An 18,276-nucleotide genomic window follows, 5' to 3' on the forward strand; every position below is an offset into this window, starting at 1 on the left:
ACAACTTAGAGCTATATCTGAAATCAGCAGAGGTAGCTGGCTGAAGGCCTGCGCCCTGGATGTTTATTTTTTGATAACAGTCTCTTGAGACAAACACAAGATTTGCTCAGACGGTTAAGCAACAGCATTTGATGGTCTTTCTTAAAAACATTCACTGAAACCAATCTCCTGATCTTTTGACCTTAGTTTGACTCCCAAACAGACTGCATATTGCCTCTATGATTGAATTGTGTATGACTGAAACATCACAACTGAGGAAAAACAGACCATGGTGTCAGGATGCAACTTTTTGAAATTCTGCTATGTTTTTTTTTTGTTTTTGTTTTGGTCAAACAAAAAAGTGAATTCACATTTTTATACCCAAATTTGAGCCGAAACACTGGACTTCTCCATTTTGGTAATTACCAGTACTGTTAATTTAGGGCGGCAATGGCATAAACTTCACTTTGGGTGGTTGTCTAGTAAAGCAGAGCACGATTTGTGTCTTTAAAACTCAATTTTTTAAACAAATGCCTGGTTTGCCTGGTTCTGCTCGAGGGTTCTTCCACTTAAAAGGGAATTTTTCCTTCCCACTGTCACCAAATCCCTAGCTCATAAGGGGTCATATGATTGTTGGGGTTTTCTCTGTAGTATTATCGTAGGGTCTAACTTAAAATATAAAGCAGCTTGAGGCGACTGTCGTTGTGATTTGGAGCTGTATAAATAAAATTTAATTGAAAAAAATTTAATTGAACAATTTGCAATGTTGCTATTCTGTAATAACACATATAATAAATTAAATACTCAGTCTTGACTTTATATTCCTAATGTACTGTCTTCGTTTAACTACAATGCATTTAAAACAAACCTTTAAAAGCAGTTTTTGACAGAGGTGCCACAGAGATATTGTGGGAGACCTTAAAACACACAAACTAAAGTAATGAAAAATGTGCTAGTCCCTCTGCAGCAGAAGGTGAAACGCTGGAATAGCGGTGCTTTGAGCTAAATATTTACGTCAGCATGCCTACATGTCTACGTGCTCACAATAACAATCCTCACTTGCTGACATTTGCTTGTTTGCGGTGTTCAAAAGGCTTAAAATTTGCTAAACACAAAGAACATCAGAGATTGGCTCGTATTTGTTTGTTTTCACACATATTGGCAGGTTTACCTGATGATGGTTCTTGATGTGACGTAGAGAGCCACATTTCATGAGGACTAAAAAAAAGGACTAAAAAAAACCCTGTGATAAATGTAGCAGTTTGAAGTGCCTTAAGGTGATTGCTGTTGTGGTGTACAAATAAAACAGATTTGAATTAGTTTTATTTGTACACCATGACTTTGGTCATGACTGGAATATTTTAATTCCAGTCATGACCAAAATAGAAGGTTGAGTCCAGGAGCCATTGGACTGATGTTGCCACCACAGACTGAAAGCCCCAAGGACTGCCATGATGCAACAGTTACTAAAACAGTATGATACTTTACCTGCAGGATGCATCAGTGTCACAACTCCAGGTGTTATTTTTTGTCTGTAGATGACAAGTGTTGAGCTAGAGCTGCAAGTGCAGGCACGTGGGCAAAGCTTGCCAAAGAGACGTTCAGTGCTTTCAGACAGATAGGTGTCCTCAGATTATGTAAAGGATCTATTTTAACCCACGTTACCATGTTGACCCAAACCTAAGCAAACTGTCATCAAAAAAAGGCCTGCATTTGGAAGTCTTTCAGTCTTTAGGGAATCATCCAGAAAACCCATAAGACTTGTGGTGAGAAGAAAATCACTAGCACATTACTTGCATGTGGTGGTCATTTTGGTATGTGTCTGTTAGCAAACTAGCTTGCGTCCACACTGGGGTTTGCACATTGCAGTATGTGTGCATGAATGTGTGAGAAAGAGTGAGCTCAGACAGTAGCTCTTTGTTGCTGTTGCCAGGATTTTGGATCAGCCAGGCTGAAAGTGCCTACAGTGACTCTTTCTTCCTTTATTCTCTCACTAGTTCCTTGTGCCACTATACTACAGTGCACAGTGCTGGGAAATGTAAAACTATAACGTCACATCCAGTGCTGAAAAGAGAAGTCTTACATAGCTTTTAATTTCTATTTTATTTGTTCAGTGGTTACATTTTAAAAGATTCAAATCATTTGTACATTAGATATTTTACATTCTGTCATCGGTTGTGATCAACCCCAAATTAAATATCTAATTTTTGGTGTGAGTTCTTACAAAATGGAAAATTAGTGCAGAAATGTATTAAAACATGTGCCAGCACACGTGAAAATCCACAAGCTTGAAAGTCAATATTTGGGTTACCACCTTTATTCTTCAACACAGTCTGAACTCTTTTAGGCAGCTTTCCTGTCATTTCTTTAAGTAGACTTCAAGAATAGTTCTCCAGGCTTCTTGAAGGGCATTCAAAGCTGTTCTTTGGATGTTTCTGCCTTTTGTTCTGTTCTCTGTCAACATGATCCCACACTGCTTCAATAATGTTGAAGTCCAAGTTCTGGGGAGGCCAATCCATGACTGATAGTGCTGGATTGGCCTCAGATCAGGGATGGGATGTGTTTCAGCATCAAGCTCATTATAAGCACATAAAGGAATGTGTCAAATAATCTTCATCTGATGTGCTGAAGGATTTGTATTTGTGACTTTGATGAGTATGAAGTTGTGAAGAATATTAACACAAACTTTAGGAAAACTGCACATGAAGGAAAAAAAATCTGTCAAAATCATTAAGACAAGTATTGATTCCCTATTTACTTCTGTACCAACATGGTTCAGTTTCAACTGCCTGTTTGCAGCTTTGACAGTGACCTTAGCCATACAATAATACTGACAATAGCAATAACCTGAAATAGAAAAATGCATCCCTCGCCCTGTCTGTCTCTTTCTCCCTCCATCTTCCTTTTTTCATTCCTTTAATTGCAGCGGGTAATCCTCAACCAGATTAAATGGATGTGCAGGGTCTATGTGCGTGCGCCTGTGTGGTCTGAATGAACGACACGTAGATCTCTCAGAGATTACATGATCCCTGTCATCATCTCCCTGGGTGAAACTGACGAGAATCCAAATCCAATTTACTCTCCACTGACGTCCACTTGTACCAGGAATACGATCTGGCAGCTTGTAAAGCAGCTAAACCGAACCACTTAGGATTTTCTTCATGTCAAAGAGGATGCCATGCGCGTTGCTGTAGCCTAGTTTGATTACACTTTGATCTGTCAGCTGGCCTATTTCTAGCTGACACTGCAGCTGATTTGAATGTTTACTAATTGCACAAGCATTTTGTTGTGGTGCAAACAGATTTCAGAAATTCTTTCATCTCTCTTGGCCTGCAAGGAACCAAGCTTCAGGTAAATGGTTGGGTGTAGAAACTGCTGTGGACTCCCTCTGTTTTATGCCTTATCTTCTCCTTTCATACACAATTTGACCTGGTTTTTGAATTTCCTCATTCAGGTGACTGACTTAACCATTGAAGAATATACATCCATCAGAAGTCACATCATCAATACATGCCATAACATTGCTTCCACCATGTTTGATAGATGATGTGATATGCTTCTTGATCTTGTGTTGTTCTCTGCTTTTCCATATTTTTCTCTTTCCATCATTCTTTATCTTGGTTTCATCTGTCCAAGCATCTTTTTTCCCCTTCTGGCTCTTTTAGAGGTTTAGGGTTTTCTGCAAAAGCCATTCCTAGGCTCCTTGGTCTAGCATTTGTCCCAGGTTGTACACCTTGTTTTAAAACCTCTGTATCTTCATTGATGAAAATGTTTCACTTTTACAGTGATACATCTACATATTTGAGAGTCTGGTTTACACCATCCTCAATCAGTTTATTATCAGAAAATCCCCTCATTTATATAATCAACTTGATTCCTTTCTTTCCATCTTGTTTTTGTCCTACTGGCTTCTTTGCCAGTCATGTTGATGTTATGTCAGTCTTTGATATTGGTGCCAAATGTGGTCTGACAAACTTCAACACCATCTTGGACTATATCTGGCAGCAATAATCCTTTTTGTGGTGTTCTTCTGGAGGCACTGGTTCTGCTGATGGACTCCAACAAGAACCTGTAGGAGGTAGAGAACTGATCCAATGTAATAAATTAACTGAAAATGTCAAGTAGACCAAAGACTACCAGCTGCAGTTAGAGATGAAAGACTTACTAGAAAAAAACTCTAGTTATTTATTTACTACTTACCAGGTAAAATATTCACAGAGGAGCGCCTTATAAATAGTAGTGTTTAGCATGTAAATGGGAGCTGTGATGCATGGACAAAAATATTTAAAAAGTAAAATGTTGCCAACTAAAGTGATGGGATTAAAAAAAGATTAAGAAAACTACTTTGACTGTTTATTTGTTTTTTAACGTTCTGATAAAGACTAGAAAAATTATTAAGGTGATGGGACCAAGTACAGTCTGGTTTTGAGTACTTATTAGTTTGCTAAAATGGCAGGCTTCTAATTTTAAACAAAATCATATTTAGTACAACTAATTTAGGGCAAAGGTTGTTTTTTTTATTAACAGTATAGTATAACAGTAGTCCTCTGTTTGATGACAGAAAACAAATATGCAGCATTTAGCTTCATATCCATATATTTTTTTCTGACCTCATTTGTTTGTTTTTTTCTATATTTGTATGAGAGGAGAAGAAGTGGAAACCAAGAGAGACAAAAAGTTGTTTTTTGTTTTTGTCACTTTCATTCATGGCAGCCTCAACAAGAGTCTGTTTTCTCTTTTGTTGACCTTGGCACAGATATCCCAGCGTGTCCACAGAGTCTCTGACTTCTTCATCTGGAATTACTCTCTGCAAAGAAACATTTATGTCTGAGGCTATATAGCATGTTTCTGTGCCGTACTTAAATTTTTATTTTTTCTGTGAAAATTGGCCATTCTGTGTCTGTTTTATCAAAAGCAACCCAAAATTACTGCTAAAACTGAAACCTAAAAATGCACATGCTGAGCTAAATTCTAAACACCAAGAATCAATTACAGTCCTCCTTTTTTCAAGCTTTAGACAAACACCTAAGTTGGAAATTTTGAGTATGTGTGTGAAGTCTCTATGTAGGAGTTATTAAGTCCTACTGGGAGTATGTCAGGCTGTCTTAACATTATGAAGTTTTCTCTTAAATGCTGGCAAAGTAAAACTAATATTTTCATTCAACTTACTTTTACTCAATACAGTTATCAATTTTTTTCTTTTCATTTTGACTCGGTGTACCACCCCAGTGGATTTTAACTCAAGCAATCACAATGTTAATAAAGTGCAGACTTTCAGCTTTAATTCAAAATATCTAACTTGCATTAACTGCTTATGAATTACAGACATGGTTTCTTCACTAGTCAACTGGCTAATAAGAAGTTTCATGGCCAGGTGAGACTTATTGCCTATTCCAGAACCAATTACACAGATAAAAGAGTTGGAGTTGATTCCAAGCGTTGAAATTGCATTTGGTAGCTCTTCGCTCCAAAGTGATGTAAGCGGAAGTGAAAGCGGCCAAATTCAACCTTCTGCAACATCAAAAGGCCTTAAAGACCACAGAAGAAGTCAAGGAAGTGGATGATCACAGAAGTATTTCCATGGTGAAGAAAAACATCTTCACAACATCTGACAAAGTATCACTGTCAGGGTCTACAGGTTTGTCAAGGTTTACAACAAGGTGCACAGCGCTGATAAATGATATGACAGACAATCTATACTGTCTGCAAATCGGTGATGACCCAAATCATACTGCAAAAGCAACCCAATGTTTTCTCAGGGCAAAGAAAGGGGATATTGTTCAATGGGCAACTCAGTCACCTGATCTGAACTCAACGCAGCTGCTTTTCAGTTCCTTTAAACAAAACTAAATGCAGCAAGACCGGCAAACAAGCAGCAACTATGGGTGACTGTACAGCATCTCAAGAAGGAACTATGATGTTTGTTGGCAGCAAGGGAATAAAAACAATTCTTATATTTATGAAAATAGTTTGCGCAATTACTTTTAGGGCTCTGAAATAGTTTGGTTAAAGCCCTGGAATTAAAGCTGAAAGCCTGCACTTTAGTCGCATGTTGATTGTGTTATTTGCAGTCCACCTTGATGTCATGTACAGAGACAAAATCATAAAAACTGTGTTATTGTCCACAACCTAACCTAAACCTAACAACATTTTTCACCTGGCTGTCCCAACACAATGTTCCCACCGTACCTTCTGGGAACCATTGGTATAATCTACTGAAGTCTGTAATCCAGCTGGGTTGTTTAGTATCTTTACTTGTCTTTGAAGTGCATGTTAAAAGCTAATTAGAATTTTATAATATTGTTATAAAGGTACAGCCAGTTCTTATCTCTGGGGTGTCAGTTATTTCTGTTTGGTCAAGGCTCCTTTAGGTGCAACGCGTGCTTTGGTGGCGGTGCTCTGAAGTACTGAGTTATGACACGAGTGAGACTCGGCTGTCACTTCCAGCTCATTTCTTCAGCAAGAAATATTTTAGCTTTTCTCACATTCAGTGTAAAGTTCTTATTTTTCAATGGTATTGGTAGCAGCTTGATTGGGTCTTGGTGTTGTATATTGTGGTTGCTCTGTTTAGGCCTGAATGTTTTTATGATAGTATTTGTGTGCCTTCCACAGTGTGTCTTTTTTTCCTGTCTCCCTCAACAGGCCGTGGCAGATGACTGCCTGTCCCTGACACAGAGGTTTCGTCCTGTTAAAAGGGAGTTTTTCCTTCCCACTTTTGCGTGCTTGCTCATTGGTGTTGTGTGATTGTTCATGTTTTCTATCTATTTTCTATATTATATCTCTTTTATTATTTTACAGTCTTTACCTTACAAAATAAAAGTCGGTGCAATAGCATCAGCAAACTCTTAATTATTTTACCTAAACAATCTGATGCATTTAATTTCATTTTAAATCGTTTTTCACCTGGTCATCCATGTCACATCCGCTTTGTCCTGCCCCACAGCTTGGGAACTGCCGATAATACTGATGCTTTCCCTTTATTTTCCCTTGGGAAATGAAGGCGTTACCAGTCAGTGTTTTCATATTTGGGTACACTGCAGGGAGATGCTTCTAACAGCCTTAAGCTCAGAGAAAATTTGCCATGTCATTATTATTTTTGCCCTGAAAAACATAACCAGGTAAGGTAAGATAGTTGCCAATCAAAATTTGCATTATAAAAAAAATCATTAAAAAAATGTAAATATTTTTTAAAAATTAATCAAAACTATATTTATTTTAAAATAACTGAAAGTAATAATTCTGATTCAAAAAACATTTAAAAGTCTAAATAATCTTTCAAAATAATACTTAATATAAGACCATGATACTCTAAGGACGATCTAAAAAAAATTGACTCAAGCGATCAAAAACTGCATTTTGTTGGGTATCCACATGACACATCAGTAACCATATATTCACACGTTAAAATCCCTGACTGTGCAGAAGAAATAAACATTACTATACATAAATAAATAAAATTAATATACAGCTTTTCTTTGGTCTAAAATAAGCATGTCAACATTAGCTTCTAACAGCATTGTCGGACCTATAATCCAAAGTTTTACAGTTGTCAACTGCGTTTTTCACAAACTTGTGATTGCTCACGTTGGTTATGTCCATCTTTTATATACAGTTGGTGGTCTGCCCCCATCTTCATCATCTTGAGATAATACAGATTCCTACAGAGTTTAAGTATCTCATGAATTTTGCTATGGCTTCACATTCTGTATCACATAAATATAATCTGCTGATGAAAAGCATATTTATATGGTAACTTTACCAACTACAGGAAAATCACAGCATCCAGGAACATATTATGTCTCCAAATCGTTATTAATAGAAGTCACATTAATGTAAGAGCAAAAAAAAGCTAAGTTAAAGGCCTTAACCTTTGATGCATAGAGAGTTAATTTGACTGCGAGCATGTTGTAGATGAACAAATATACATGATGATATGTGCTGTTACAGCACGAGGATTTACTGTCTCAGTGGGGTGGGAAACATGCTGTTCTTATCCCGTGGCTGTAATTTGGTTTGACTGTGGTTGCATTTTACATATCTGTGCCTTTTTTCTCATCACTCCTCAAGTGAATGTTTTTAAATGAAAAATAAACGGCACAAAGTCATATTTATTTAATGGATATTTTTGATTCCAAGTATCTGTAGGTTTTGTGCTGTCTTGTACAAGAACTTGGGCGGGGGAAGGGGTCCTGAAGAAACCTTGAAGAAGCCTACAGTAGGAATAAGATGTAGCAAACAGTCACACATTTTAGCTGTAATCATATGATAGCTTCTTAAGTAAAGAACAGATGTATGTCTATTTGTCAGGCATCTCTGGAGGAGTAGAAATGACAGCAAGGCAAATGTTCTCACATGTCAACATGGGTTTGACTGTCACCCTCACTGCAGGAGTGGCTATGAGGAGGACAAAGCACTAAAATCTAAATCTTAAGAATCACTGGTCTGTACATGTACTGCACTTGAGTGTGCTTTTGCCATGATAAGTTATTCTGAAATTACCTTTTATAGTCCATGTAGGCAGTCAGTATGTTGGCACTACTATAGACGGCTTAATGTCAGCTTTCTTGCCCCAGTCAGGACTTTATAAAGCACCCATTTACATGTTGCATATCCAGGTTTAGTCTCTATTTAGGGAACTTTGAGACCCTTTTGCTATATTTTCAAAGGTAGATTTTAGTGTGTATTCAAGCCCAGTGTTGAATCCCTCTGACATAAGAAATTCTTTAAATGCACACCTCACTAGGAGAAGTTCAGGATGGATTGCAGTCAGATCACCAAACCACCTCAATTGGCTCTTTCGAATGTGGGGAAACAGCAGCTCTGCTCTGCTCTAGTTATGTGAATCTGCATCATGAAAGCTTTATACCCACTCTGTTTTACATTGTACTGCATAGTTTGCAAAGTTTGCTTCCGTTATTATCACTTTTCTTAAGCATAAGTACGGCTGTTCACATTGCTGCTTTTATTCAAATCTAGCACTTCAGTGTCTTTTAAATTGCTTGGACACTGTGCCTCTGCTGCTGGTGTTTCCCCTAATAATATTCATGTTAACTCTCATGTAGTTGGTAGTACAGTAACGTTCTAAAGGCCATGTTTTGCATTTTCAGCTCCCACGTTGTTTGTGTATGACATTGGATTGTTTAAGGTTATACAAGAGCCTATAATGCCTTAATTGCAGAGCTAAAACCTACATTATCTCCATAAAATCTCTGAGGGAGCCACTTAGGCTCAATCATGGTTCACTGTTTTGGTTTTATTGATGCAAGAATTGCATAATTTCCATGTGGGGGGTGAACATCCCAAAGACTCAAGCATCCACATGTATAAACTCTGCAAATGAAAGTCTAAACACTAATTTCCAATGTGTGTGCTCGTGTTTTTGGATAGAAGGTGTGATCATATGTCGTTAAGACAAAGGTATCTCTGGGTGTTGACATGACAGGCACATTTTGTTCATTAGCATCCCGATGACTTTCAGATCACTACCAATATCCTATCCTGGGTTTGATTGTACTGCGGTGAGCTACAGCTATTATGAGTTGATATGCAACAGTGTGTGAAAGCAGAAAAAGTCTCAAATGGTTTTTGGCTTTAGTTAATGTAAGGGAGTAGCAGGCAGCAAACCAAGGCATTCAGCATTTTATGTTAAACACAGTGGTTTAGCATTGTAGAGCAGCCCTTTCTTAAAGTAATGCAACTTTGAAATTATTTGGACCATCTTTTTTTTTGATAAGGGAAGTTCAGAAAGCTTCAGACTCACTGGATTACTTCCATTGCAATCCAGATTGTATCTGTGCTATGTGCACCAGTTTACTTCTCCTTTCACCTGCACCCTCACAAGATAAAAGTCCATTTTAAGCATCAAGTCCCTACTTTCAGCCATTGTTAATGAAGATTTGAGGAAATAAGTCACCTTCATAGCTGGATTCACTCCAGTGTTTCTCAACCTCAAGCGGGTGGAGACATCATAAACACATAAACGCTTCAGGTAAAATTAATGAGCAAGAAAATGTAAATTGTTTTCATAATGGCAGAATGAGGGGTGAAAGTCAAGTGGAAGACAAGAGGCAGTTTGTGCAACACATAGGGTTTGAGTGATCTTTAGCCCCAACATGGTCCTGCCCTGCCCAGCCACGGCTCCACCAGGTCAGGTATAAAGGTGTGCCAAACTGATGCCACCCATCGTCTCTGCTCTGGAGAGGGTGGAAGACAAGGGAGTGAAAGAGACAGTGCAGGTGTGAGAGAGAGAAGGGGAGGAGGGAAGTTTAACTTGTAAGGCAGGAAGATTGACTGTTGTTGGACTTGAAATACAATCATGGGATTTGGAGTAAGTACTGAAATTTTCTCACAGATTTTGGCCTTTAAACTTAGCTTAAGATTAGGTTCTGCATTTCTTTTCAGTTTGAGCTCAGTCTAAATTTTGGTTATTTTGGTTAAGAAATAGAATTTCTTTTGAGATAAAACAAAAATACTTCTTGTCTTTTCCAAATCATGAGGTTATTCTTGTAGGCTAGGTTTGGAGTCACTATCAGTGATAACCTAGATCTCACAGGGCTCAATTTATTGTTTCATGTTAATGTCAGTTCTCCTTTTTCTAACTTAAATTTATTTTTACAGCTTTGGCAGCATTATAAACCCAAGATTATCTGGATCAAGATTAAAGAATTTCGCTCTTCTAACAGTTATTAACACCGGTGTCAGAGCATGTTTGAACAGGACGGCTGACCTGACTTTCTGCTCTTATTTTTGCACAACAGAAGAGGAAGCTTCAGGGCAATTTCCCCCACATATGTTCAGTTTTATTAATGCCACATTTTGTGCCACTTTCTTCTCTCCAGAAAGGAAAGGATAACTACAAACTGGCAGCAACGTCAGAAAATGGAGGACAGAAAAGCAAGAAGGCTAGAAAGAAGAAGGACATGGATGAGCTGAAGAAAGAAGTGGACCTGGTGAGTACTCAGCTCACGTGCAGCCACTCTGTGATCATCTGTAACTTGACTGGCTTGATGTCATGTAAGAAAAGTGAGAATTTTAAGCAAGCAAAACTACTGATAAATAGTTTGACTGTGTCACAGAAAGAAAAAGGCATTGAATAAACGTTCGTGAACTTTAATGACAGTCACTCGATTGCTGCCAGTGGCCACAGCAATGATGCAGTCACGGCTGAGGCAAACCTCTGCTTTGGCCTCATTGCTGGTCTCATGAGATGTAGGTGTCTGAGCCATATTTCATGAAGATTGCTGCTTACATTGCTGGACGTACACTCCCATGTTATTAAGATGCTGTCAGCTATAATTACCTTCTAAGTCATGTTTATCTAGATTGGTTTTTAATGCTGAGTGAGTGAGAGGCTCTGTTGTTGTTGTATTCTGTGGTTCCTTAGATCACATCAACTCATCCTTCATACGTAAACAGCAATTTTCTGCTGCTACATTCACATAATAAAACACATGTAATAAAATGCATGCCTGCCTGTGGGATTTCGGCTTGTTTTACTCAATGTTTCTCAATCTCTTTGTTTTTCCTCTCCTACTCTCGATAGGATGATCACAGGTTAACCTTGGAAGAACTTATCAGGAAATATGGAACTGACCTAACCAGGGTGAGCACTTCAGACGGGCATGTGGGTGTCTAGTTTTTTAGAAGTGTGTTTTTTTTAGAAGATAATCCAACAGGTCAAGGATGATTTCATAGTCCAACATGAGGTTATAAGTAGAGGTGGCACAAAACCACTTTTTAATGTCTGATACCAATACCGATATCATAAATTTGGATATCTGCAGATACCGATATGAATCCCATACAGTCTATTTTATAATCAATAAAACTGTTTTTTTAAGTTCATGCTAACTTTAAAAACTGTAAAAAACAAAACACTAAAGCTATTCTACTACACCCAAAATATTTCGAAGTTCAGCAATACTAATCTTTTTATTTAAACTTTTAGCAGAACTTTAAATCTAAGTATTTAAAGTAATATTCAAAAATTAATTTAAAATGCAGTTTTATGCAGATTTCAAAAATTCTTTGGTTCTGAAAAAAAGAATGGACCCTTTTATACTTAAAGCTTAACATAAATAGACATCCAGAGTGGAAAGCAGTGCAAATGAATGCAAACACGGCTTCTCACGACACTCATCTTTTATCAAGATGGATGTCAGTGTAAGCTAATGAAGTTTGTGTAATTTCTATACAAAACATGAGTATGAAAAAAAGTGTTTTTCATATTTTGTTTTCGAACCACGAAACTGTTTAACCATGCGTCGTGCCAAAGTAGATATCCCTAACAAAATTTGTTTCCCCTGCATCAGGAGCACTCGCTGGGCTCTCCAAATCACGCGCAAAAACTATCCCACATTCTGGATTTTAAGTTCACAAACACTTCTAATAACGACTAAATACTGAAATTTTGGAGATGTTAGCTCTTTATACAGTGAAGTTATAGTGGGATACAAATAATATCAGGCTGATCCTGCCACAATATGTGTCCCCCCTGCCTAAATCATGGACAAAGAGTATCCCACAGTCTTGATTTTTAGTTCACAAACGCTTAAATGACTATCTAGTCCTAAAACTTTGAAGGTTTTAGCTCTTTATACAGTAAAGTTACATCTATTTATCAGACAAAATGTCCTTTATTTGTTAAAATAATCCCATCCAATACCACGTGAGAACAATAAATATATAATTTTCTGTTGTAACCCTCAAACTGAATGGTAATGTTAAGACACTCATTTTTCACTTTTTCACAAAACTAAAACATCACTACTTCCACGTCTAATTGTCTGTAATGGAGGCGGAAAAAACTGGATCGGCACGCCGTGCCCAGCGAATGCTTGCAACGCAAGAGGTACGAATTTGTCAGGGATACCTACCTTGGTACAACACCTGGTTTGGCAGCACGTAGCGAGGCTCCAAATGCTTTCAGTGTGAACTCCAGACCGCCAACAGGTCTCGCACACAACAGTCACTCTATCATGTGACGCATACTGCTCTGACGTGCTATTTCACTACGTGGGTTACGCCATGTTGCAAGTTTTGTGAGATGTTTTTGTGATATTTAATGTATCGGATAACTTTTTTTTTCTCCCCGATATCCGATCCAGTAATTTAGATCAGGATCAGACTGATACGGATACTGTATATTGGATCAATCCTTCCCTAGTTATAAGCACATGACTCAGGACAGGCAACAGTTTAGTTTACTTTGTCAAATGGACTGGTACTTATGTAGCAGTGTTTCCCAATCTTCTGGATCCACGGCACATATATCACATTAGAAAAATCACACGGCACACCACCAAACAAAAATGTCACAAAAAGCATATTGATCATTTTTCCCCGCGCACCAGGTATAGCGGAATTGGCTCAGTTTGTCCCCAGTATAGTTTGCTTTCTACTCATGCTAGGGGCGTCATCTGGGTCGGAATTTTCTCCAAGACCCAGGTCAGATTGAGTACTTTTTGTTTTCAAATATTTATCTATTGCTATTACGCATTGCATTCTTTCACTCAGAGCATGACTATTATGTAATTTCTTCTTCGTCTTCTTCTGTTTTACTGGCTGTTGGCAACCCATTCAATTAGAGCAGGTAGTTGTACTGCCCTCTAGTGGAAGAGAATGTAATTGTTCTGCCCATTACTCACGCCAGACGCTTAGAGTACTAATCAGGTGGAACCAGGTAATATTCCACGACACACCTGATCATTTCTCGCGGCACATTGGTTGGGAAACACTGTTATCTAGCACCTTTCTACTTAATATGGGCATTCAGTGTTAATACAGTGCTTCTATCTTTACTAAGCACTTTTATCTAACATGTCAACATGTTCACGCTCTGATAGGTACATCGGGGGTAAACTTGGGATTCTGTATCTTGCCCAACGATGCTTTGACACATGGACAGAAGGAGCCCGAGATTGAGTCATGGGCCATGTGGCACTTAGCTATTTGTTTCCTTAGCCTACTTGTAATTAGCTTCCTGCCTTCATTCATTCCAATAAAAGCTGGTAGAGGAATATTGTCTCTGTAAAGTAACATCCATCCATTCTTTTCTGTTTAACCAGTCGTCAGGAGACTGGAGCCTATCCCAGGCTTTGCTTCTTGACTCTTTTTAATGCCACAAGTGGCACAAACAAAATACGTTGTCTTTATAGTCCCAGATTACTTGTGGAAATGAAGAAGATTTTTTTTTAAACAACTCAAGTGTTACAGGTTTACAGTTACAGGCAGTTACATTAACAGGTTAGACAGATGGTGAACTGGACCTTTAAAGTATCAATACATACCACACTACAAAAGGCAGACTTGGATACTATTCAATAGTAGCTCCATGTGATCTTCATCAAGCTACAGATAAACACACAGAATGCACTTTCATACACCAATACGGACCCACCTAATGATTGCTTGAGGCTGATTATCTCCTGGAATCTGACCTGTCTGAACAGTTTCACTCATATGGGGAAACGGGCTTTATGCCAACAAAGAAAATAGTAGTAAAAAAAATTCCCCGTATTTCTTCAGAGGATTTCATAGAAACAGACACAACCTGATCACTTGGTAGTCTTCGCGCCCACTGTTAATTACAAGACTTGATTTCCCATAAGCATGGATTTCTCTTGTTGTCTGTTCTTAAGGAGAGGAAGCTGTAATTTTAAGATTACTGAGGTATTTCGGCTTGTGGTTGTTGTTTTTTCTTCTTGGTTTTCCATGAGGCCTTAATTCACCATTTCTTTGGGTTTAAATGCTGTACGTATTAAACTGAAATGTTCTTGTTCTTCATTATGTTTGTCCTCAAGTCAGCAAAGATTAAAAACTTTTTAGGAACAAGAGAAAAACTGGAATCACACATTTTCATATCAGGCTTTACACAGCTTAACCTTTCCTCTTACCTTTATCGTTCTTTTTAGGGTCTCTCCTCCTCCAGAGCAAAAGAGATCCTGGCCCGAGATGGCCCCAACGCCCTCACACCTCCTCCTACGACACCTGAATGGGTCAAGTTCTGCAAACAGGTAGGAGTCAAATATCCTCCCCTTGCAAACCGGACCTGTGGTGGAATATCCAAATAGTAGAAATGCAAAATTAGTATGAGTCACTGTAAACTAGTACAACCAGCAAAGTCTGATTGTTATTTCCTCTTGTTTCCAGCTGTTTGGTGGTTTCTCCATGCTGCTGTGGATTGGTGCCATCCTCTGCTTCTTGGCTTACGGTATCCAGGCTGCCTCAGAAGATGAACCTGCAAATGATAACGTAAAAATAAAGTCTTCAACTAGATTGCTGTATGTTAAACAGTGTTGGAAAGGTCACTTTTAAAAATGTATTCCACTACAGAATACAGAATACATGCCCCAAAATGTATTCTGTAACGTATTCCGTTACGTTACTCAATGAGAGTAACGTATTCTGAATACTTTGGATTACTTAATATATTATCATGCTTTTTACAACTACATGAATGTACTATTGCTGTGTGATTTATGACTATTACTTGGTTACCCGCTATACCAATACCAATATCAACTAGATTTTTGAATCTTAACATAAAATGAGTAACAGTAGGGTGGACATTATGTAAGGCTTCACTTTTTGCATCGATCTCGTATTGAAAACTATTCCGTGCTTATATAAAACAGGTCCGCGGCTCCAAATCGTAGTAAAGGGACCTCTGGCTAATACATTGGGCTCTGTGACTGGCTCATAGCCAAAAATTAGCTTTACTTTGTTGTTCCGGTCAGCTTTGCTAGCGAGAGACAGAGAGAGGCGTTGAAAGGCTGCTCCAACGGAACTTATTGTTTCCGAGGAAAACACGAACACGGTGTACAGTCGAGTCTTAATAGAAAACTTACAACTGGGCTCGTCAGGCTCTCTTTTTTGCTGCAGTGGTTATTATTATATTTACATGCTTCCAGCTCCCGTTTCTGGTCGGTGACAACTCATACTTTTCCACTCTTCTTTTTCTCCCTCCTCGCGCTCACAAACACATAACGTGTATGGCAGTCCATTCTCCCTGCAGCACGGACTACACTGCCCATGAGGCTACATTCTTTAGGGCTATGCCTGTAGCATTCTGCCTGTTGCCTTCATATTAAATAATTTTTTTAATCATTTAAAAAATATTTCTTTATGCTATTATGCGGGCTGCAAGTAGGGGTGACATGGGCTGCGAGATTCAGACACAGGCATTAGAGCCTCTTAATGCGTGTTTTGTTTGGGTTTCCACCGGTGTGCAATTACCAAAAATAAAGAGGTCATAGACTAGCATATGAAACAGAAAAAGACCACCGTGTAATCCATTTATGTTAACAAAGTAACTGTATTCTGAATACCACCTTTTTTAACTGTAACTATAACAGAATACAGTTACTCATATTTTGTATTGTAAATACGTAACGCCGGTTCATGTATTCCGTTACTCCCCAACACTGATGTTAAATAAATAATGTATAACACAAAAGTTAACCTAACTGCGCCTTCTCTGTTAATGTAGTTGTACCTAGGTATTGTGCTTTCTGCTGTCGTCATCATCACCGGTTGCTTCTCCTACTACCAAGAGGCCAAGAGCTCCAAGATCATGGAGTCGTTCAAGAACCTGGTCCCACAGGTGAGACACAAAAAGAAAAGCTAATGTAACAGCCCATTTATACACACTGTTTTTGTATTGTTTTGCTTGGTAGCCTCCCAGCGGTAACACCCAACAGTACTAGTTGCACAACTCTAAGGAGTAGCGTTTCTTCATCAGTATTACAACAATGATGATGCATTTTTACCATCACTCATCTGACTTTTTGTTGATGGGAAAAGAAAGAAAATACATATTCATGTGTCTTTTGACATATCTAGGTATGCTTGATGTGTTCCCTAAAAATTACTAAAATATCTTTGATTTTTATAGCAAGCCCTGGTTATCCGTGATGGCGAGAAGAAGAGCATCAACGCTGAGGATGTGGTGCTCGGAGATTTAGTGGAGGTGAAAGGAGGAGATCGAATTCCTGCTGATCTGAGAGTTGTCTCTGCTCAAGGCTGCAAGGTTCTTTAACTCAAATACTTGTGTTAATTACACCATACATTTTTCTAGAGTGGGAGTTTGACAGCTATGGTTTTATTTATATAAATCTTATTTTATGTGTTATAGTTTTTGAGTAATTTTTCATTGTTGAAGTGGCAAAATCAACCTCGACCCTCCACCCTTGTGCATCACCTGATCTACACCACTGGTCAGCAATCACAGCTTATTGCTGACCCTGTTAACATGTTTGTTTCTTTTTTTCATTCCTCAGGTGGACAACTCCTCCCTGACTGGTGAATCAGAGCCTCAGACTCGATCTCCAGAATTCTCCCATGAAAACCCACTGGAAACCAGGAACATTACTTTCTTCTCCACCAACTGTGTTGAAGGTACAGACACAAAAATTGATTTACTGTCTAATTAGAGAAAACATAAGCTTGATGATCTCAAGTCAAAGCCAAATGAAATGTCAGTGGACTCAGTCTGTCTTCTCTTTTCAGGCACAGCCAGAGGAGTCGTCATCAACACTGGTGATAATACCGTCATGGGCCGCATCGCCACCCTGGCTTCCAGTCTAGAGGGCGGAAAAACTCCCATTGCCATTGAGATCGAGCATTTTATCCACATCATCACTGGAGTGGCCGTTTTCCTGGGAGTAACTTTCTTCATCCTTTCTCTCATCCTTGGATATAACTGGCTGGAGGCTGTCATCTTCCTTATTGGTATCATCGTCGCCAACGTGCCAGAAGGTCTTTTGGCTACTGTCACTGTGAGTTTTGGTGTCTAATGGCATTCCTTTTATAAATATAAATACCTTATATTTATTGATACAAAAAGACTGTGGTTCTTAAAACCTAAATTGTCTGTAGGTGTGTCTGACTCTGACTGCTAAGCGTATGGCCAAGAAGAACTGCCTGGTGAAGAACTTGGAAGCTGTCGAGACGCTGGGCTCCACCTCTACCATTTGCTCTGACAAGACCGGCACCCTGACCCAGAACAGAATGACTGTGGCTCACATGTGGTTTGACAACCAGATCCATGAGGCCGACACCACTGAGAACCAGAGCGGTACCTCTTTTGACAGGAGCTCTGCCACCTGGGCTGCTCTGTCCAGAATCGCCGGACTCTGCAACCGCGCCGTTTTCCTGGCTGACCAGAGCAACGTTCCCATTCTAAAGGTGAGAAATTTTCATCTGTAAACTTGCTCTAGTTCATCCATCGTGAACATCAACAACGACTCCAAATAATTTCCCATCCAAATAATCCATCTGAAGGAACAAATCAGAAAC

General features: G+C 38.8%; 1 protein-coding gene across 2 annotated transcripts in view; it reads left to right on the plus strand.

The window, feature by feature from the left end:
- LOC102775627 (sodium/potassium-transporting ATPase subunit alpha-1-like) overlaps positions 1-18,276 on the plus strand; it is a 61,537-nt gene that overhangs the window by 34,358 nt on the left and 8,903 nt on the right. Inside the window, exons 1-10 of one of the 2 annotated variants that reach the window (XM_006792814.3) lie at positions 10,170-10,306; positions 10,818-10,928; positions 11,522-11,581; positions 14,892-14,993; positions 15,130-15,231; positions 16,469-16,582; positions 16,874-17,008; positions 17,259-17,376; positions 17,488-17,756; positions 17,857-18,165. In XM_006792814.3, coding sequence (XP_006792877.1) covers positions 10,295-10,306; positions 10,818-10,928; positions 11,522-11,581; positions 14,892-14,993; positions 15,130-15,231; positions 16,469-16,582; positions 16,874-17,008; positions 17,259-17,376; positions 17,488-17,756; positions 17,857-18,165 — 1,332 coding nt within the window. In that variant the 5' untranslated portion in view covers positions 10,170-10,294. Of the gene's footprint in view, positions 1-10,169; positions 10,307-10,817; positions 10,929-11,521; positions 11,582-14,891; positions 14,994-15,129; positions 15,232-16,468; positions 16,583-16,873; positions 17,009-17,258; positions 17,377-17,487; positions 17,757-17,856; positions 18,166-18,276 lie in introns of those variants that run through there. The other variant, XM_087835873.1, reaches the window with a different exon arrangement.

The sequence above is a fragment of the Neolamprologus brichardi genome, chromosome 23 (assembly GCF_056152115.1).
Source record: "Neolamprologus brichardi isolate AB-2024 chromosome 23, ASM5615211v1, whole genome shotgun sequence".
Taxonomy (NCBI): Eukaryota; Metazoa; Chordata; class Actinopteri; order Cichliformes; family Cichlidae; genus Neolamprologus; species Neolamprologus brichardi.